The following is a 15,013-nucleotide window of genomic DNA, read 5'->3' as shown; positions in this document are numbered from 1 at the left end:
TATAAAACAGTACAGAATTACACTTTCCTAGTATACTAGCCTAGCAATCTGTAGTGTAAGGGCTTTGTGGGCCAGGGGTTTGGTGTGCATTTGTAAGCGATATTTTATAGACTTCCCTTCTATGGATTCATCTAATTGCTTTTTTAAAACCCATTTATACTTTTGGTTACCCATATCATCCCTGGAGCCACAAATCTAATTGTGCAATATGAAAAAGTGTAATTTTTTGTTTTCAAACTTCTACCTGATCATTTCATTTGATACTTCCTAGTTCTTGTGCTATAAGAATTCATGTGTCACCTTTTCCATGTGTCTCTCATACTGCCACTAAGATGTCTCTTTCCCAAAGTGAAGCATTCTTGCCTATTTAGCTTGCCCACCAGAAGAAGCCATTCTGAGCCGTGGCTGTCTAGTCATCACTTTCTGTATCATTTCTGATTCTATAATTGTTTTTAAGATCAAGGACCACCACAACATTCGGTATTCAAGAAGCAACTGAATACTTCCCGGTATATTTAGCTTTTGCATAGCATTGCATGTTGATAGGATTTTTCATAGAACTTACTGCAGTAAGTTTTTTCTTTGAATGATAATAACTTATCTACAGTACATCACTATGTATGTATAGTTATGGTTGCTTTTTGTCGTGGTTTAACCCCAGCCAGCAAAAATAAACGCCACGCAGCCGCTCGATCACCCCCCCCCCCGGTGGGATGGGGGAGAGAATTGGGAGGGCACAAGTAGGAAAGCTCCCGGGTTGAGATAAAAACAGTTTAATAATTGAAATAAAACTAAGTAGAACAGTAATAATAACAGTGAGAACAACAACAATAACAGAATACACAAAGCAGGCAATGCACAACAGAACCGCTCACCGACCGCCGACCGCGTGTCACGAACGGGGGGCGAGCCCCCCCACACACCTGGTTTTTATACTGAGCATGATGTCACATGGTATAGAATACCCCATTGGCCAGCTGGGTCCACCACCCCGGCTGTGCTCCCCCCTCCCGGTGCAAGCATCACCCAGCAACAGCCAAAGCATCAATGGGCCATCAACGCTCCTTTCACACCGAACCCAAAACACAGCACACCCCCCAGGCTACTGGGAAGAAAGTTAACCCTGTCCCAGCTGGAACCAGGACAATATCCACCCCTTATTCTATACCATCTACATCATGCCCAGGTCTCACATTTTCCCATACATTCCAATTAGTCACCGCTCCTTTTCCCTGCCTTTTGATATATACGCACACAGAGATATCATTCCCTTAGTCCATGGGCCATCCCTCTAAAACGTCCGTTGAGTTCATTTAGTCCATGACTTCGGGTTCCATCTGTCGTAACAGTCTTGCAGGGCAGGAGAGATGGTGTGTGGTGTCGGGCTCTTGCATGCGGAGGCCAGTTCTGGGCGCTCGTCTGGTTCTATCATTGTTGCACCTTGCTCAGTTTCATCGGCGTTCATCCTAAATTAATCTGGGTGATTCTTACTGTAATACTGTTAATATGGCATATGGTAACCATAAAAGTGATGACATACAGTACTATGTAATAACTAACATCGTACAATTCAGTTCATTGGCTATTTTCACCCAAAATTAAATCCCCCTGAGGTACACACCGGACTTCCCCATCCTTTCTCATCACCCACCAAGTGCACCCAGGTCCCTGAGCAAAAGCAATCCCACGGATGGGTTTTCCCTTGCCAGAGGCAGGAGCAACCCAGACTGTCTTCCCCAGCATATTTCTCATATGCACGACAGGGACTTTATCCCCCTCTACAGCACGTAAGGGTTTGGATTGGGCAGGGCCAGCTCGAGTGACAGATCCCCTAGTGTTCACTAACCAGGTGGCCTTTGCTAAATGTGTATCCCAATGCTTGAATGTCCCACCACCCATTGCCCTCAGTGTTGTCTTTAGCAGCCCGTTGTATCGTTCGATTTTCCCGGAGGCTGGTGCATGGTAGGGGATGTGATATACCCACTCAATGCCGTGCTCTTTGGCCCAGGTGTCTATGAGGGCGTTTCGGAAGTGAGTCCCGTTGTCTGACTCAATTCTTTCTGGGGTGCCATGTCGCCACAGGACTTGCTTTTCAAGGCCCAGGATGGTGTTCCGGGCGGTGGCATGGGGCACAGGATATGTTTCCAGCCATCCTGTGGTTACTTCCACCATGGTGAGCACATAGCGCTTGCCCTGTCGGGTTTGTGGGAGCGTGATATAATCAATCTGCCAAGCCTCCCCATATTTATACTTCAACCATCGTCCTCCATACCAAAGAGGCTTTACTCGTTTGGCTTGCTTGATTGCAGCGCATGTTTCACATTCGTGGATAACCTGTGCAATAGTGTCCATGGTTAAGTCCACCCCTCGATCACGAGCCCATCTATATGTTGCATCTCTCCCTTGGTGGCCTGAAGTGTCATGGGCCCACCGAGCTATAAATAATTCACCTTTATGTTGCCAGTCCAGATCTACCTGAGCTACTTCGATCTTGGCAGCCTGATCCACCTGCTGGTTGTTTTGGTGCTCTTCACTGGCCCGACTCTTGGGTACGTGAGCATCTACGTGTCGTACTTTTACAGTCAGGTTCTCTACCTGGGCAGCAATATCTTGCCACAATGCGGCAGCCCAGATGGGTTTACCTCTGCGCTGCCAGTTGTTCTGCTTCCACTGCTGCAACCACCCCCACAGGGCATTTGCCACCATCCATGAGTCAGTATAGAGATAAAGTACTGGCCATTTTTCTCGTTCGGCAATGCCCAAGGCCAGCTGGATGGCTTTCACCTCTGCAAACTGGCTCGATTCACCTTCTCCTTCAGCAGTTTCTGCAACTTGGCGTATAGGACTCCATACAGCAGCCTTCCATCTCCGATGTTTTCCCACAAGGCGACAGGACCCATCCGTGAACAGGGCATATTGCTTCTCGTTTTCTGGTAGTTTGTTATATGGTGGGGCCTCTTCAGCACGCATCACCTCCTCCTCTGGGGATATTCCAAAATCTTTGCCTTCTGGCCAGTTCGTGATCACCTCCAAGATTCCTGGGCGACTGGGGTTTCCTATTCGGGCCCGTTGTGTGATCAGCGCGACCCACTTACTCCACGTAGCATCAGTTGCATGATGTGTAGAGGGGACGCTCCCTTTGAACATCCAGCCCAGCACCGGCAGTCGGGGTGCCAGGAGGAGCTGTGCTTCAGTGCCAACCACTTCCGAAGCAGCTTGAACCCCTTCATATGCTGCCAATATCTCCTTCTCAGTTGGAGTGTAGCGGGCCTCGGATCCTCTGTATCCCCGACTCCAGAACCCTAAGGGTCGACCTCGAGTCTCCCCTGGTGCTTTCTGCCAGAGGCTCCAGGTAGGGCCATTCTCCCCGGCTGCGGTGTAGAGCACATTCTTCACATCTTGTCCTGCCCGGACTGGCCCAAGGGCTACTGCCTGAACTATCTCCTGTTTAATTTGCTCAAATGCTTGTCGTTGCTCAGGGCCCCATCTGAAGTCGTTCTTCTTCCTGGTCACGTGATAGAGAGGGCTTACGATCTGACTGTAATTTGGAATATGCATTCTCCAAAAGCCTACAACGCCTAAGAAAGCTTGCGTTTCCTTTTTGTTAGTTGGTGGAGACATGGCTGTTATTTTATTGATCACATCTGTTGGGATCTGACGACGTCCATCTTGCCATTTTATTCCTAAAAACTGGATCTCCTGTGCAGGTCCCTTGACCTTACTTCGTTTTATTGCAAAGCCGGCCTTCAGAAGGATTTGGACTATTCTCTCCCCTTTCTTGAAAACTTCCTCTGCTGTGTTGCCCCACACGATGATGTCATCAATGTATTGCAGGTGTTCTGGAGCCTCACCCTGTTCCAGTGTGGTGTGGATCAGTCCATGGCAAATGGTAGGGCTGTGTTTCCACCCCTGGGGCAGTCGGTTCCAGGTGTACTGGACACCCCTCCAAGTGAAAGCAAACTGTGGCCTGCACTCTGCCGCCAAAGGGATGGAGAAGAATGCATTAGCGATATCAATGGTGGCGTACCACTTGGCTGCCTTTGACTCCAGTTCGTATTGAAGTTCCAGCATGTCCGGCACGGCAGCACTCAGTGGTGGCGTCACTTCGTTCAGGCCACGATAGTCTACTGTTAGCCTCCACTCTCCATTGGACTTTCGCACTGGCCATATGGGACTGTTAAAGGGTGAGCGAGTCTTGCTGATCACTCCTTGGCTCTCCAGTCGACGAATCAGCTCATGGATGGGGATCAAGGAGTCTCGGTTGGTGCGGTATTGCCGCCGGTGCACTGTTGTGGTAGCGATCGGCACCTGTTGTTCTTGGACCTTTAACAACCCCACAACAGAAGGATCCTCTGAAAGACCGGGCAAGGTGGACAGCTGTTTAATTTCCTCCGTCTCCAGGGCAGCTATACCAAAAGCCCACCGGTACCCTTTTGGGTCCTTGAAATACCCTCTCCTGAGGTAGTCTATGCCAAGGATGCACGGAGCTTCTGGGCCAGTCACGATGGGGTGCTTCTGCCACTCCTTCCCGGTTAGGCTCACTTCCGCCTCCAACACAGTTAACTCTTGGGATCCCCCTGTCACTCCAGAAATACAAATGGGTTCTGCCCCTTTATAGCCTGATGGCATCAGGGTACACTGCGCACCGGTGTCTACGAGAGCCTTATATTCTTGTGGATCTGATGTGCCAGGCCATCGAATCCACACAGTCCAGTAAACCCGGTTGTCCCTTTCCTCCACCTGGCTGGAGGCAGGGCCCCTCTAGTCCTGGTCATCATATTCGCTATCTACTTCTTGTAAGTATGAGTCAGAAGTCCCTTTGTTAAGGTCGGAAGTGGAATCAGCCCTTCTACTCTGTCTGGGGAACTCGCTGGAGACCGGAGCAGCGGTTTTCCTGGAAGAACCCGCTTTTGTGGTTGTTTTCCCTTGCAACTCATGTACCCGTGCCTGTAGGACTGAGGTAGGTTTTCCATCCCACTTCCTCATGTCCTCTCCGTGGTCACGCAGGTAAAACCACAGGGTGCCCCGGGGTGTGTACCCACGATGTCTCCTCTCTTGAGCAGAGGGACGTTTGCTCCTAATGGCTGAGACACTGGCCCGTGCAGGGGGGAAGCAGGACATATCCTCTTTGATTTGCTGGACCTCCTGAGACAGTTTCTCCACAGCAGAGACACAGGCCCGTAGGGAGGAAGAGAGACTTTCTTCATATTGCCGGAGTTGGCCAGCCAGTTCATCCACTGTTTGTTCCTCTCCATCTCTCCAGGTCATTACTGCCAATGAGTTTGTATGTGACGCTGGTGCGCTCCGTACAAACTTCCGCCACATGGGTCGGGTGCATTTGACCTCATCTGGGTCTTTGGATAACTGCTCGTTGTTCAGGTCATCATAAATCACTTCCAGCACGGCTAATTCTCTCAGGTACTGGATACCTCTCTCCATGGTGGTCCACTTGCCTGGGTGGCATATAACATCTTCCTTGAAGGGATACCTTTCCTTCACACCTGACAGGAGTCGCCTCCAGAGGCTGAGGACTTGTGCCCCTTGTCCAATTGCTTTGTCAATGCCCCCTTCCCTAGAAAGGGATCCCAGCTGCTTGGCTTCCCTACCCTCTAATTCCAGGCTACTGGCCCCGTTATCCCAGCATCGGAGCAGCCAGGTGACAATGTGCTCCCCTGGACGACGGCTGAAGTCTTTTCGCATATCTCGCAGCTCACCCAGGGATAGGGATCGGGTGGTCACCATCTCATTTACGGGTTCTGCCTCCTCCTCCTCCTGTTCTCGTGATGGCCCTGGTTCATCTTCATCCCTTACTAGACGAGCTGATTTTCTTGTGCATTTTCTTTTTTGTATAGGGGCGACTGATACCGGCATGGGTTGGTTCTCTGTCGCAGGGGGCGGAGTAGCTGCTGTGCTTGCCCTGGGGGGTGAGGGAGCCGCTGTGCTTGCCGTGGGGGGTGGGGTAGCTGCAGGGCCTGTTGCTTTGTCATCAGCTGCAGAGACGTTTCCTTCCCCTTGGGGGTTCTGAGTGGTGTTAAATAGGGCTCGGTAGGCGTGGGCCAGGCCCCAGCACATTGTAGTGATTTGCGTCTCCCTGGAATGGCCAGGGTGACAGCACACTTCTTCCAAATATTCTACTAATTTTTCAGGGTTCTTCACTTGTTCAGGGGTAAAGTTCCAGAACACTGGGGGTGCCCATCGCCCTAGGCATTTGCCCATGCTATCCCACTCGCCCTGCCACTCATAGCTATCCAACCTTGGGGCAGATCTCTGGATGACATTCTTAAATTGCTTACTAACCTTGGATAAAACCGCAACAATATTCCCAAGGAGTACCAAGAGATATATCTTAACTACCCAGGGATGTTCAAGGTACTGGCAAGTTATTTTAACAAAGGAGATGAAGGTAGTGAGGGTGCCATTCTCTCTTTCCTCCATAAAAAATCTCTCGGAGGAAAAGGTATAATTGCTAATGGTCTCCATGAGGTGGTACCCGAAATGCAGAAACGGCTTCATTACGAATCCCAAATACCAAATAACCCCCAATGCCAGCGTTTTAGTAACAAATCTCCCAGGCAAAACATCATTAATCACGGCAGAGCACAACAGACTACAAAACCCAACTCCAATTTTTAACAGGTACAGTAAAAACAAGAGCATGGTGCAGAACAAACGAATATGTCACCAGATATAAATTCCTTAATATGTTCTAAATAATCTGTCGTTATCTCAACCCTTCGTGCCCCACGTTGGGCGCCAAAAAGGACTGTCGTGGTTTAACCCCAGCCAGCAAAAATAAACGCCACGCAGCCGCTCGATCACCCCCCCCCCCGGTGGGATGGGGGAGAGAATTGGGAGGGCACAAGTAGGAAAGCTCCCGGGTTGAGATAAAAACAGTTTAATAATTGAAATAAAACTAAGTAGAACAGTAATAATAACAGTGAGAACAACAACAATAACAGAATACACAAAGCAGGCAATGCACAACAGAACCGCTCACCGACCGCCGACCGCGTGTCACGAACGGGGGGCGAGCCCCCCCACACACCTGGTTTTTATACTGAGCATGATGTCACATGGTATAGAATACCCCATTGGCCAGCTGGGTCCACCACCCCGGCTGTGCTCCCCCCTCCCGGTGCAAGCATCACCCAGCAACAGCCAAAGCATCAATGGGCCATCAACGCTCCTTTCACACCGAACCCAAAACACAGCACACCCCCCAGGCTACTGGGAAGAAAGTTAACCCTGTCCCAGCTGGAACCAGGACACTTTTCCAAATTCAATAAATCATAACTAGCAATATTAAATTTTGCCTGCCTCTTTATTGTGCTGTCATTCAGTGTGCTACAATCCTCCTACAGTTCTTCTAGAAGGAGAGCATCTAAGACGAGAGAGTGGCAAAGGGCCAACTTTTATAAGGCGTGTGAGGAAAGATGCACAAGCAGCACCAGGACACCAGGAATACATCTCCCATTCAATTCCATTCAGACTTAACCAGCAGAGAACATAACATTCTTCTGTCTTTTTCAAACAAGCATCTCCGGACCAAGAAAATACAAAGCACTGCCAATAATAGCTAACGTTTTTTAATTTTTTTTTTTTAAGAATTAAGCAGTGAGGTTCAAATATTGAAGGAGAACATATTTAAAATCAGACTATGAAAGCAATGGATGATCCATATTCTTCCCACACAGAAATCTTCAATGAATGAAATCCAAGGAATTACAGAAATCTTGGATGGAACTCCACAATGTTCAATCATACGAGGTGTGCAAATAAAAAGACCTACACAAGTAGGGTAAAATGCACAGTTCATGCCAAGCCGTAGGTAGCCTGATAATAAACCATGCAGAAGAATCATTTGGGCTTTTGCTTTGCTTTTTGCTTTGCTTATTTAAGAAAAAAAAAATAGGGTATTGTTCAGGAATGTGCTTGATGGATGGACCCAATATTTGGAATTTTCCTTCTCTGCGCAGGGAGTACTAGGGAAACCAGTCTCACAAAACGACTCATTAGATAAATTAAAGGTTAATCCCAAGATGAGCATTTTTACAAAACAGTCCAATTACTATTTCAAATGGTGCTTCCTTCACAGAAAATGCCCTGGCAAAACACCTGACCCGAACACTCACCCAGTACTAAGAACCTGTTATTGTGAAGAGCTACTTTTTAATTGTGTATGATCTATGTATGTACCAGTTTTGCCATGCTTTGTTCCCTGCTTGGTGTGTCCAAAGTTTCTGTTTACCTGAGCTTACTCAGCAATGTACAAAAATGCCTTGGGGTCATTCAGGGGGTTTTCTAAAGAGGAGAGTCTCGGGAATACCAGTGCAGGCCAACCCCGCAGATACTTGATGTCACTGGAGACTCCCTACGAAACTAAATGCACGGTTGTGATGATGAAAATAAGTGCATAGCAAAGCCTGGCCACCAGACCACTTGGGTGTGCTTTCTAGAGAAACAGTTGTGCTAGTTATGGCTAAGCTTTATAAGGAGAGTTTTGGACAGGTTTTTTAGGAAGATGGGTTTGCCATATACCCAAGGAACATTCAGGGTCTGTCAAAGATCGTAGCTATCTAGTCACTCCACCTGCAGAGAAATGAATGGGAGATCTGAGAGGGGCTGCAAAGCTTTGTAGAACTGCAGAAGTAGAAATGTGAAATACAAGTGGAATTCTCAGTTCTTGCCAAAGTGTTTTGGAGACAACCTGCATACTCTTGCAGGAGGGAGGCTTTCGTAAATATACTGATCACATTTTTAGAATTGTATATGGGTGTAACTATTTAGTAACTGGTGGACTGGTGCAGTTTTGTAATAACAAGCCTGAAACGGCAATATAAATGGTAACTTGCACTAAGGTTTTAGCCAACTTGTTGTGGTGGCCAGTTAAGTCTCTATGTCAAGATAACTTCAATGTGAACATCCTCATAGACAAGCTGATGGAGAATGGGCCAGATAAGTGGACAGTGAAGTGAATTGAATAGTGGCTGAACTGTTGGGCTCAGAGGGTGGTGATCAGAAGAACCAAGTCCAGCTGGAGACCAGTCACTAGTGGTGTCTGGCTGTGGCTGACACTGGTTCCAGTACTGTTTAACTCTTCATTAATGACCTGGATGATGAAGCAACGTGCACCCTCAACAAGTTTGCAGATGATACAAAACGGGTAAGAGTGGCTAATGCATCACGTGTCTGTGCTACCCTTTAGAGGAACCTGGACATACCCTTTAGAGGAACCTGGAGAATTCGGCAGGCAGGAACCTCATGAAGGTCAGCAAGAAGTGCAAAGTCCTGCATCTGGGGAGGAACAACACCATGCACTAATACATGCTGGGGGCTGACCACCTGGAAAGCGGCTTTGCAGAGAATGATGATGTTGTGGTCCTGGTGGACAAAAAGCTGAACATAAGCCAGCAATGCACCCTTGCAGCAAAGAATGCCAATAGCTGGCAGGGCTAGATTAGGAGGAACGTTGCCAGCAGGTCAAGGGAGGTGATCCTTCCCCTCTACTCAGGACTGGTGAGGCCTAGACATCTAGAGTGCTGGGTCCAGTTCTGGGCTCCCCAGTACCAGAGAGACATGGACATACTGGAGTGAAACTTGTGGAGAGCCACTGAGGGACTGGTACACCTGTCATGCAAGGATAGGCTGAGAGGGAGAGAGCTGGGACTGTTCAGCCTGGAGAAGGGAAGGCTCAGGGGGATCTTGTCATCTATCTGATGGGAGTGTTTAATGGCAATGGAGCCAGACTTTTCTCAGTGGTGCCTGGTGACAGGACAAGAGGCAATGGGCACACACTGAGACACAGGAAGTTCCACCTGAACACAATAAAACAGTTTTTTACTGCGAGGGTGGTTGAACACTGGAACATGTTGCCTGGAGAGTTTGTGGAGTCTCCTTCTGTGGAGATACTCAAACCCAGCTGGACACAGTCCTGGGCAATCTTCAAAGCAGGCTAACCCTGCTTTGAGCAGTGGGTTTGGGCCAGACAGTCTCCAGACAGTCTTCCAACTTCAACTATTCAGTGGTTCTGTGAATTAGAGCCTTTATAAGCTAACTCAGTCTGTTTATCATGAGGGGAAGGGAGAGATCCAGAAGAGAAGAGAAGAATGCAGTGTGGTGATTTGGGATTACCATCAAAGCTGCAAGTCAAAGGTCTGGTCTGATCTAAGTAACCATTTTATGAAAGTCACAAAATGTCTTTTTTCCTCCTTGCACCGTCACCTTTGAGTGTCTACATCATTAGGCCCTTTATGCCGAGGTGGAAAATGCTTCATTAGTCAAACTGCTTAAAAGGTTCATTGATCTGGAAACAGAGAGGTACCACATCATCTCATCACTGTCCAGGATGAGCTGGCTGGACTAAAGACAAAGTGCTTGCTGTGTCAAGGTTGGCTGCAGGGGAGAGGTTTTAACTGGGAGGGTGAGAGCTGGCCAACTGGTGGAGAAGGACCTTCTTGCAAAGCAGAGTTTGACTAGAGCTAGCGAGTCATATGGTGGTGAAAAGGCTGCGTGTCCCTTGGCCAACGGGAGCCAGTAGGAGTACCCTCCTGTCAACACTTTCTGTCCGGGTCTGAGGAGTCCCCCAGGAAAGATGGCAGCTCAGAATAAGACGCAGCTAGAGGAATTTTCCTCATAGAGGAATAGGCTGCTGACTGCCCGTCCATTTTTGGGGGTACAGCCCAGCCCTGGCCTGCCTTCCTGTTTCTGGTTTCATGGGTTTTGTGCTGGGCGCAGCATTCCTGTGTTTCACAGAGACATGCTCAGGAGCAGAACTCTGCTCCGTCCTGGTTCGTTTTCCAGACCAAAACCAGAATACCGAGGCTGATTCTTGTATGTCTGGGCTTTGTCATTTCTGCTAGCAGTCTTGATTTCCCAAATTGGGAGGGGTGAGGGGGAAACCCTATTGTTGCACATTTGAAATGCCTTGCCCTAGATGTCTTTTCTTTTTATAGTCTTGCCACATTTTGTGCTATCAGCATTTCAATTAACCACTTCTAACTTTTCATCAGTCAAGTTCCTTCTTGGAAAAAAAAAAAAACAAAACAAGACTTTAAATACCCTGAAAGGTCAAAAATCAGATTAAAATCCCTTTGATGTGACCAGTTATGGTTTGCTGAGTACAATGTTCTGTATTTGGTGAACTAAGCTGTCTCAAACTGGGACAGAAGCTGATCTGGATTGATAAGAATCCCAGAAATGGGATTAGCTAGGTGAGTGTGCTGATCTGATAAAACATGAAAGTGGCTACAAGACAACAGATCAGACATCTGATGGTGGCATGGCAGGGTTTGGAATTATGAATTACATCAAGCAAAGGTCAGTGTTATGCCAACAGGGAAGACATCTGATCTGTTGTTTTACGGAAACTATAGTAAAGTATATGTCTGTGCCTATTATTCCCTTGCTTCCTATTATTCTTTGACTCAGGGCACTATTTTATTTTGATGGTGTTGAGACAGCTTCTTTTGGTTTGACTGTTTGCTTATTTTATGAGCAGATCATATCTGAAACTTCAAATATAAGGCATTCTAAGCCTTTCCATCAGGATGAAAGAACATACTTAGCACACACATGCTCATACAGGAAAACAGCAGTTCCTAAAATGTCATGTGAGTTTCTTTTTTAAGTCACTCCAGAGACAGAACTGATGGTATTTGCTCCCTGGCACACCGAAATATCTGCTTCACTCGGGTAGGTATAATAAGCTGCAGAATTCTGCTTTTCTCTTCAACTTGCAATTTCTTATTCTTCACTCCTGAAAACCTCTCCCTCCCCTCCAGTTCCCCCTTCCATCTGATAACCATCTGATAGCAGCCCTTTTAGCACTCTTGAAAACACAGCTGTATCTTCTTATTGATTCATCCCTCAGTTTGTTTTGGAGTAGGATTTGTATTACTCTCTTTACAGCATTCCTCGATTCCCTGTCCTCTTCCTACCATCTTCTGTAGCTATATGGGGAGGCAGCAAGGCTCAGCTCTTGCAGCACTGTTCTCCAGTTGCCCCTGTAAAATTCACTTCTGCATATAACAGCAAGACCACAGGAAATGGAAGAAACTTTTTAGAATTTTAAGTTAAGTCCCTAGCTGCCTTCCAGTGACTCCTTTCATAGCTTTCCTTGCAGGTCACCCTCACCTAAAAGCCTCTTAGCGATTGTTACCAAAAAGTGGTAAATTACAATGTTTGTTACAACCGTTTTACCTCAGTTTCTTCGTGGTAAAGCGGTTCTAACACTTATGCATTGCTCCACATTTAGACTATACGTTATGCAAGAAAGAGATTGGTGATCTGGCATTTTTTTTTTTAATAATATTGCTATTTAGTCCTGCACACAACAGTCCCTGACTGGCATTTAAGTACTGGCATAATAGAGGTTAAAATAGAATCAGTCTGGGTTGTCTTATTCATGTCTCAGTTGCTTCTGCAGGCTGCATTCAGCTCTTGCCTATGCAGTTTCCTTGCATTCTGGTAATGCTTTTAGGGACCTTTCAACAACGCAACTGTCTTCATTGATTCAGCAAGGGTTTAGTTAACAGGGATTTTATAAACAATTCTATTCATGCCTAAAGGATGAAGATCAGGCTCTTTTTCTCAGTTCTGTCTTGACTTTGCTAGATTTCCTTTACTTTCTAAATTTACTAATATCTAAGACCAAGAATAATTGAGCAATTAAAGTTTTTCCACTACTATTCTCATAGTTTTAAAATGTTACTTAAGTATTCTTAATACTTAAGTGGCTCAGCTTCATTGTCTTGCAATAAAACACTTTTTCTTATATCTAAAATGGCTCGAACATTACTGCTATTACTCTGTATTTTAATTTTTCCTTCTACAACTAAATCTCTGTCTGTTCTTCTTAAACTATTCATTTCTTGCCTTTCTCCTCATCAAGACTAACTTTCTAAGGAACCAGCAGAGAGCTCAGAACAAAAGCAGGGAGAAGGAAGTGCTTACTGAGACTTCTCTAAAAATACCCCTTAGCGAACAGAGTTGCTGTCCTGTCTGTTCTATTCATGATGTCCAGAAAGTGAAGCAGGGTTATTTCATTAAGACAAGTATTGCTTTCTCAACCTAAACCTACTTCAGTGGTTATGCCAGAAGAAATCACTCATTTTAAAGGGAAAAGGAACTAAAATGCTGACTTACCTTTCTGAAGAAGAGAAGCATATACAAAGCTGGAAGTCGATCAGGAAAGACACCTGGTGATAGTGTGGGCATGTGAATGGAGAGCTCCACTTTAGAGTGGAGACTAAAAAGAACCAGACTGAAATGAAAGGGGGTGACAGATAGGAGAACTTAAGCATATACAACCGCCATGTTTGAATAGTGGGGCTTACGTAGCTTAGCCACTGTAAGAATGATGAAGGTGTATAATGGTCAGATTCATAAGCCTTTAGCACAAACTTGTATAGACCGATGCCTTTGTACCCTGACAGCTCTGTACTGTCACCTGACTCAGACATGCTTCGGTACAGATAAAGAGAAGAATTGGGGGAGGAGAGTGTGAATTGCCTACTAATTTGCTTTCTGTTTTATAGCTACAGAATGCCTCGACTCCTGAGTAATAGCAGTTCACATGAACAGGCTGCTGTGTATTATGCATCAGAATCCATTGTCTCCATTGCTATCTTCATCATCGTTTTCATCATAGGTATCCCAGGCAATGGGTTGGTGATCTGGGTAGCTGGTCTGAAAATGAAAAGGTCTGTGAACATTGTCTGGTTCCTAAACCTTGCTGGGGCTGACTTCATGTGCTGCTTGTCCTTGCCATTTTCCATTGTTCACCTGGCCCTCCATGAACATTGGCCGTATGGTTGGTTCCTTTGCAAAGTCATTCCATCAGTCATAATCTTCACCATGTTTGCTAGCGTCTTCCTACTCGTGGCCATCAGCATTGACCGGTGTCTCCTTGTGATGAAACCTGTCTGGTGTCAAAATCATCGAACAGTGAAATTTGTATCACTAATATGCAGTGGCATTTGGATCCTGGCCTTCATTTTCTGCTGTCCTGTCTTTCACTACCGTGAGACTAGTGCTCATGATGGCAAAACTGAGTGTGGGTACAATTTTGGAGATGATGAAGTGCTAGATTATATGGATGATTCTGTAGATGAGTTATTGGAAGAATACTCACCTTTAGCCTACAATGGTAATGACTCATGGGGAAATTTCTATGAAAGTGATTATTCTGTACCCCTTGCCTCAGTGGTAATAAACATCACTAGGGCTGTCTTTGGCTTTGTACTCCCCTTTGGCATAATGGCAGTTTGCTATGCCCTTATTGCTTTCAGAATGCGTGCAAATCAGTTTCACAAGCCACGCAACAGGATGCTGCGAACAATTGTGCTCGTGGTAGCTGCGTTCTTCATCTGCTGGGCTCCATACCACGTAGTTGGGATTCTGCGCCTTGTACCTACTCTTGGAACAGGACTGAGGGAGTCATTGATCCTCTGGGATCACCTCTCTACAGCACTTGCGTATGCCAACAGCTGCATCAACCCCCTGCTCTATGTTTTTGTGGGACGGGACTTCAGGGCAAAGGCACAGCAATCCGTGCAAGGAATCTTGGAAGGTGCCTTTACGGAGGAACCAACGCGTTCAATCCCTTACTCCCTTGACAGAAGCAAGACTTCAACAGAGAAGGACGTTAGCAGCACAGTGTAACGCAGGACTTCCGATCACCACGGAGCGAGCTATGGCCCTGGACATCAATCACTCTCCACTTCATAGCTTTTTTTGCTCCAATGCATTTGATTAATCTGCAGATCCACACACAGGACACTAAGATGATTCAGATCACAACAGCTAACCCCCTTTATACCCTACTCTAGAGAGATGGGAAGTTGGAAGAACCAAGAGTAATAATCTGAGGGAAGACTCTGGTGAAGCCGGAGACACAGAGTACTTTAACCTTTAAAGAAGCAAGCAGGCTTGCAGAACGATTTGTGGTGGGATCATATAGTTTAACCTTTGAATTGTGAGCATGTCATTAGAGTTATTTGCATATGTTCTACAT

The 15,013-nt window shown here is 46.5% G+C and overlaps 1 protein-coding gene across 5 annotated transcripts in view; it reads left to right on the top strand.

Moving 5' to 3' along the window:
* The window catches only part of C3AR1 (complement C3a receptor 1), a 16,908-nt gene extending 1,895 nt beyond the window's left edge, over window positions 1-15,013 (top strand). For 4 of the 5 annotated variants that reach the window (XM_075163641.1, XM_075163623.1, XM_075163633.1 and 1 more), the window contains 2 exons: window positions 7,606-7,767; window positions 13,536-15,013. In XM_075163641.1, the coding sequence (XP_075019742.1) occupies window positions 7,751-7,767; window positions 13,536-14,661 (1,143 nt within the window). In that variant the 5' untranslated portion in view covers window positions 7,606-7,750 and the 3' untranslated portion in view covers window positions 14,662-15,013. The remainder of the gene's footprint in view (window positions 1-7,605; window positions 7,768-13,535) is intronic. The other variant, XM_075163649.1, reaches the window with a different exon arrangement.

The sequence above is a fragment of the Calonectris borealis genome, chromosome 1 (assembly GCF_964195595.1).
Source record: "Calonectris borealis chromosome 1, bCalBor7.hap1.2, whole genome shotgun sequence".
Lineage (NCBI taxonomy): Eukaryota > Metazoa > Chordata > Aves > Procellariiformes > Procellariidae > Calonectris > Calonectris borealis.
This window is presented reverse-complemented; position numbering and strand designations above follow the sequence as displayed.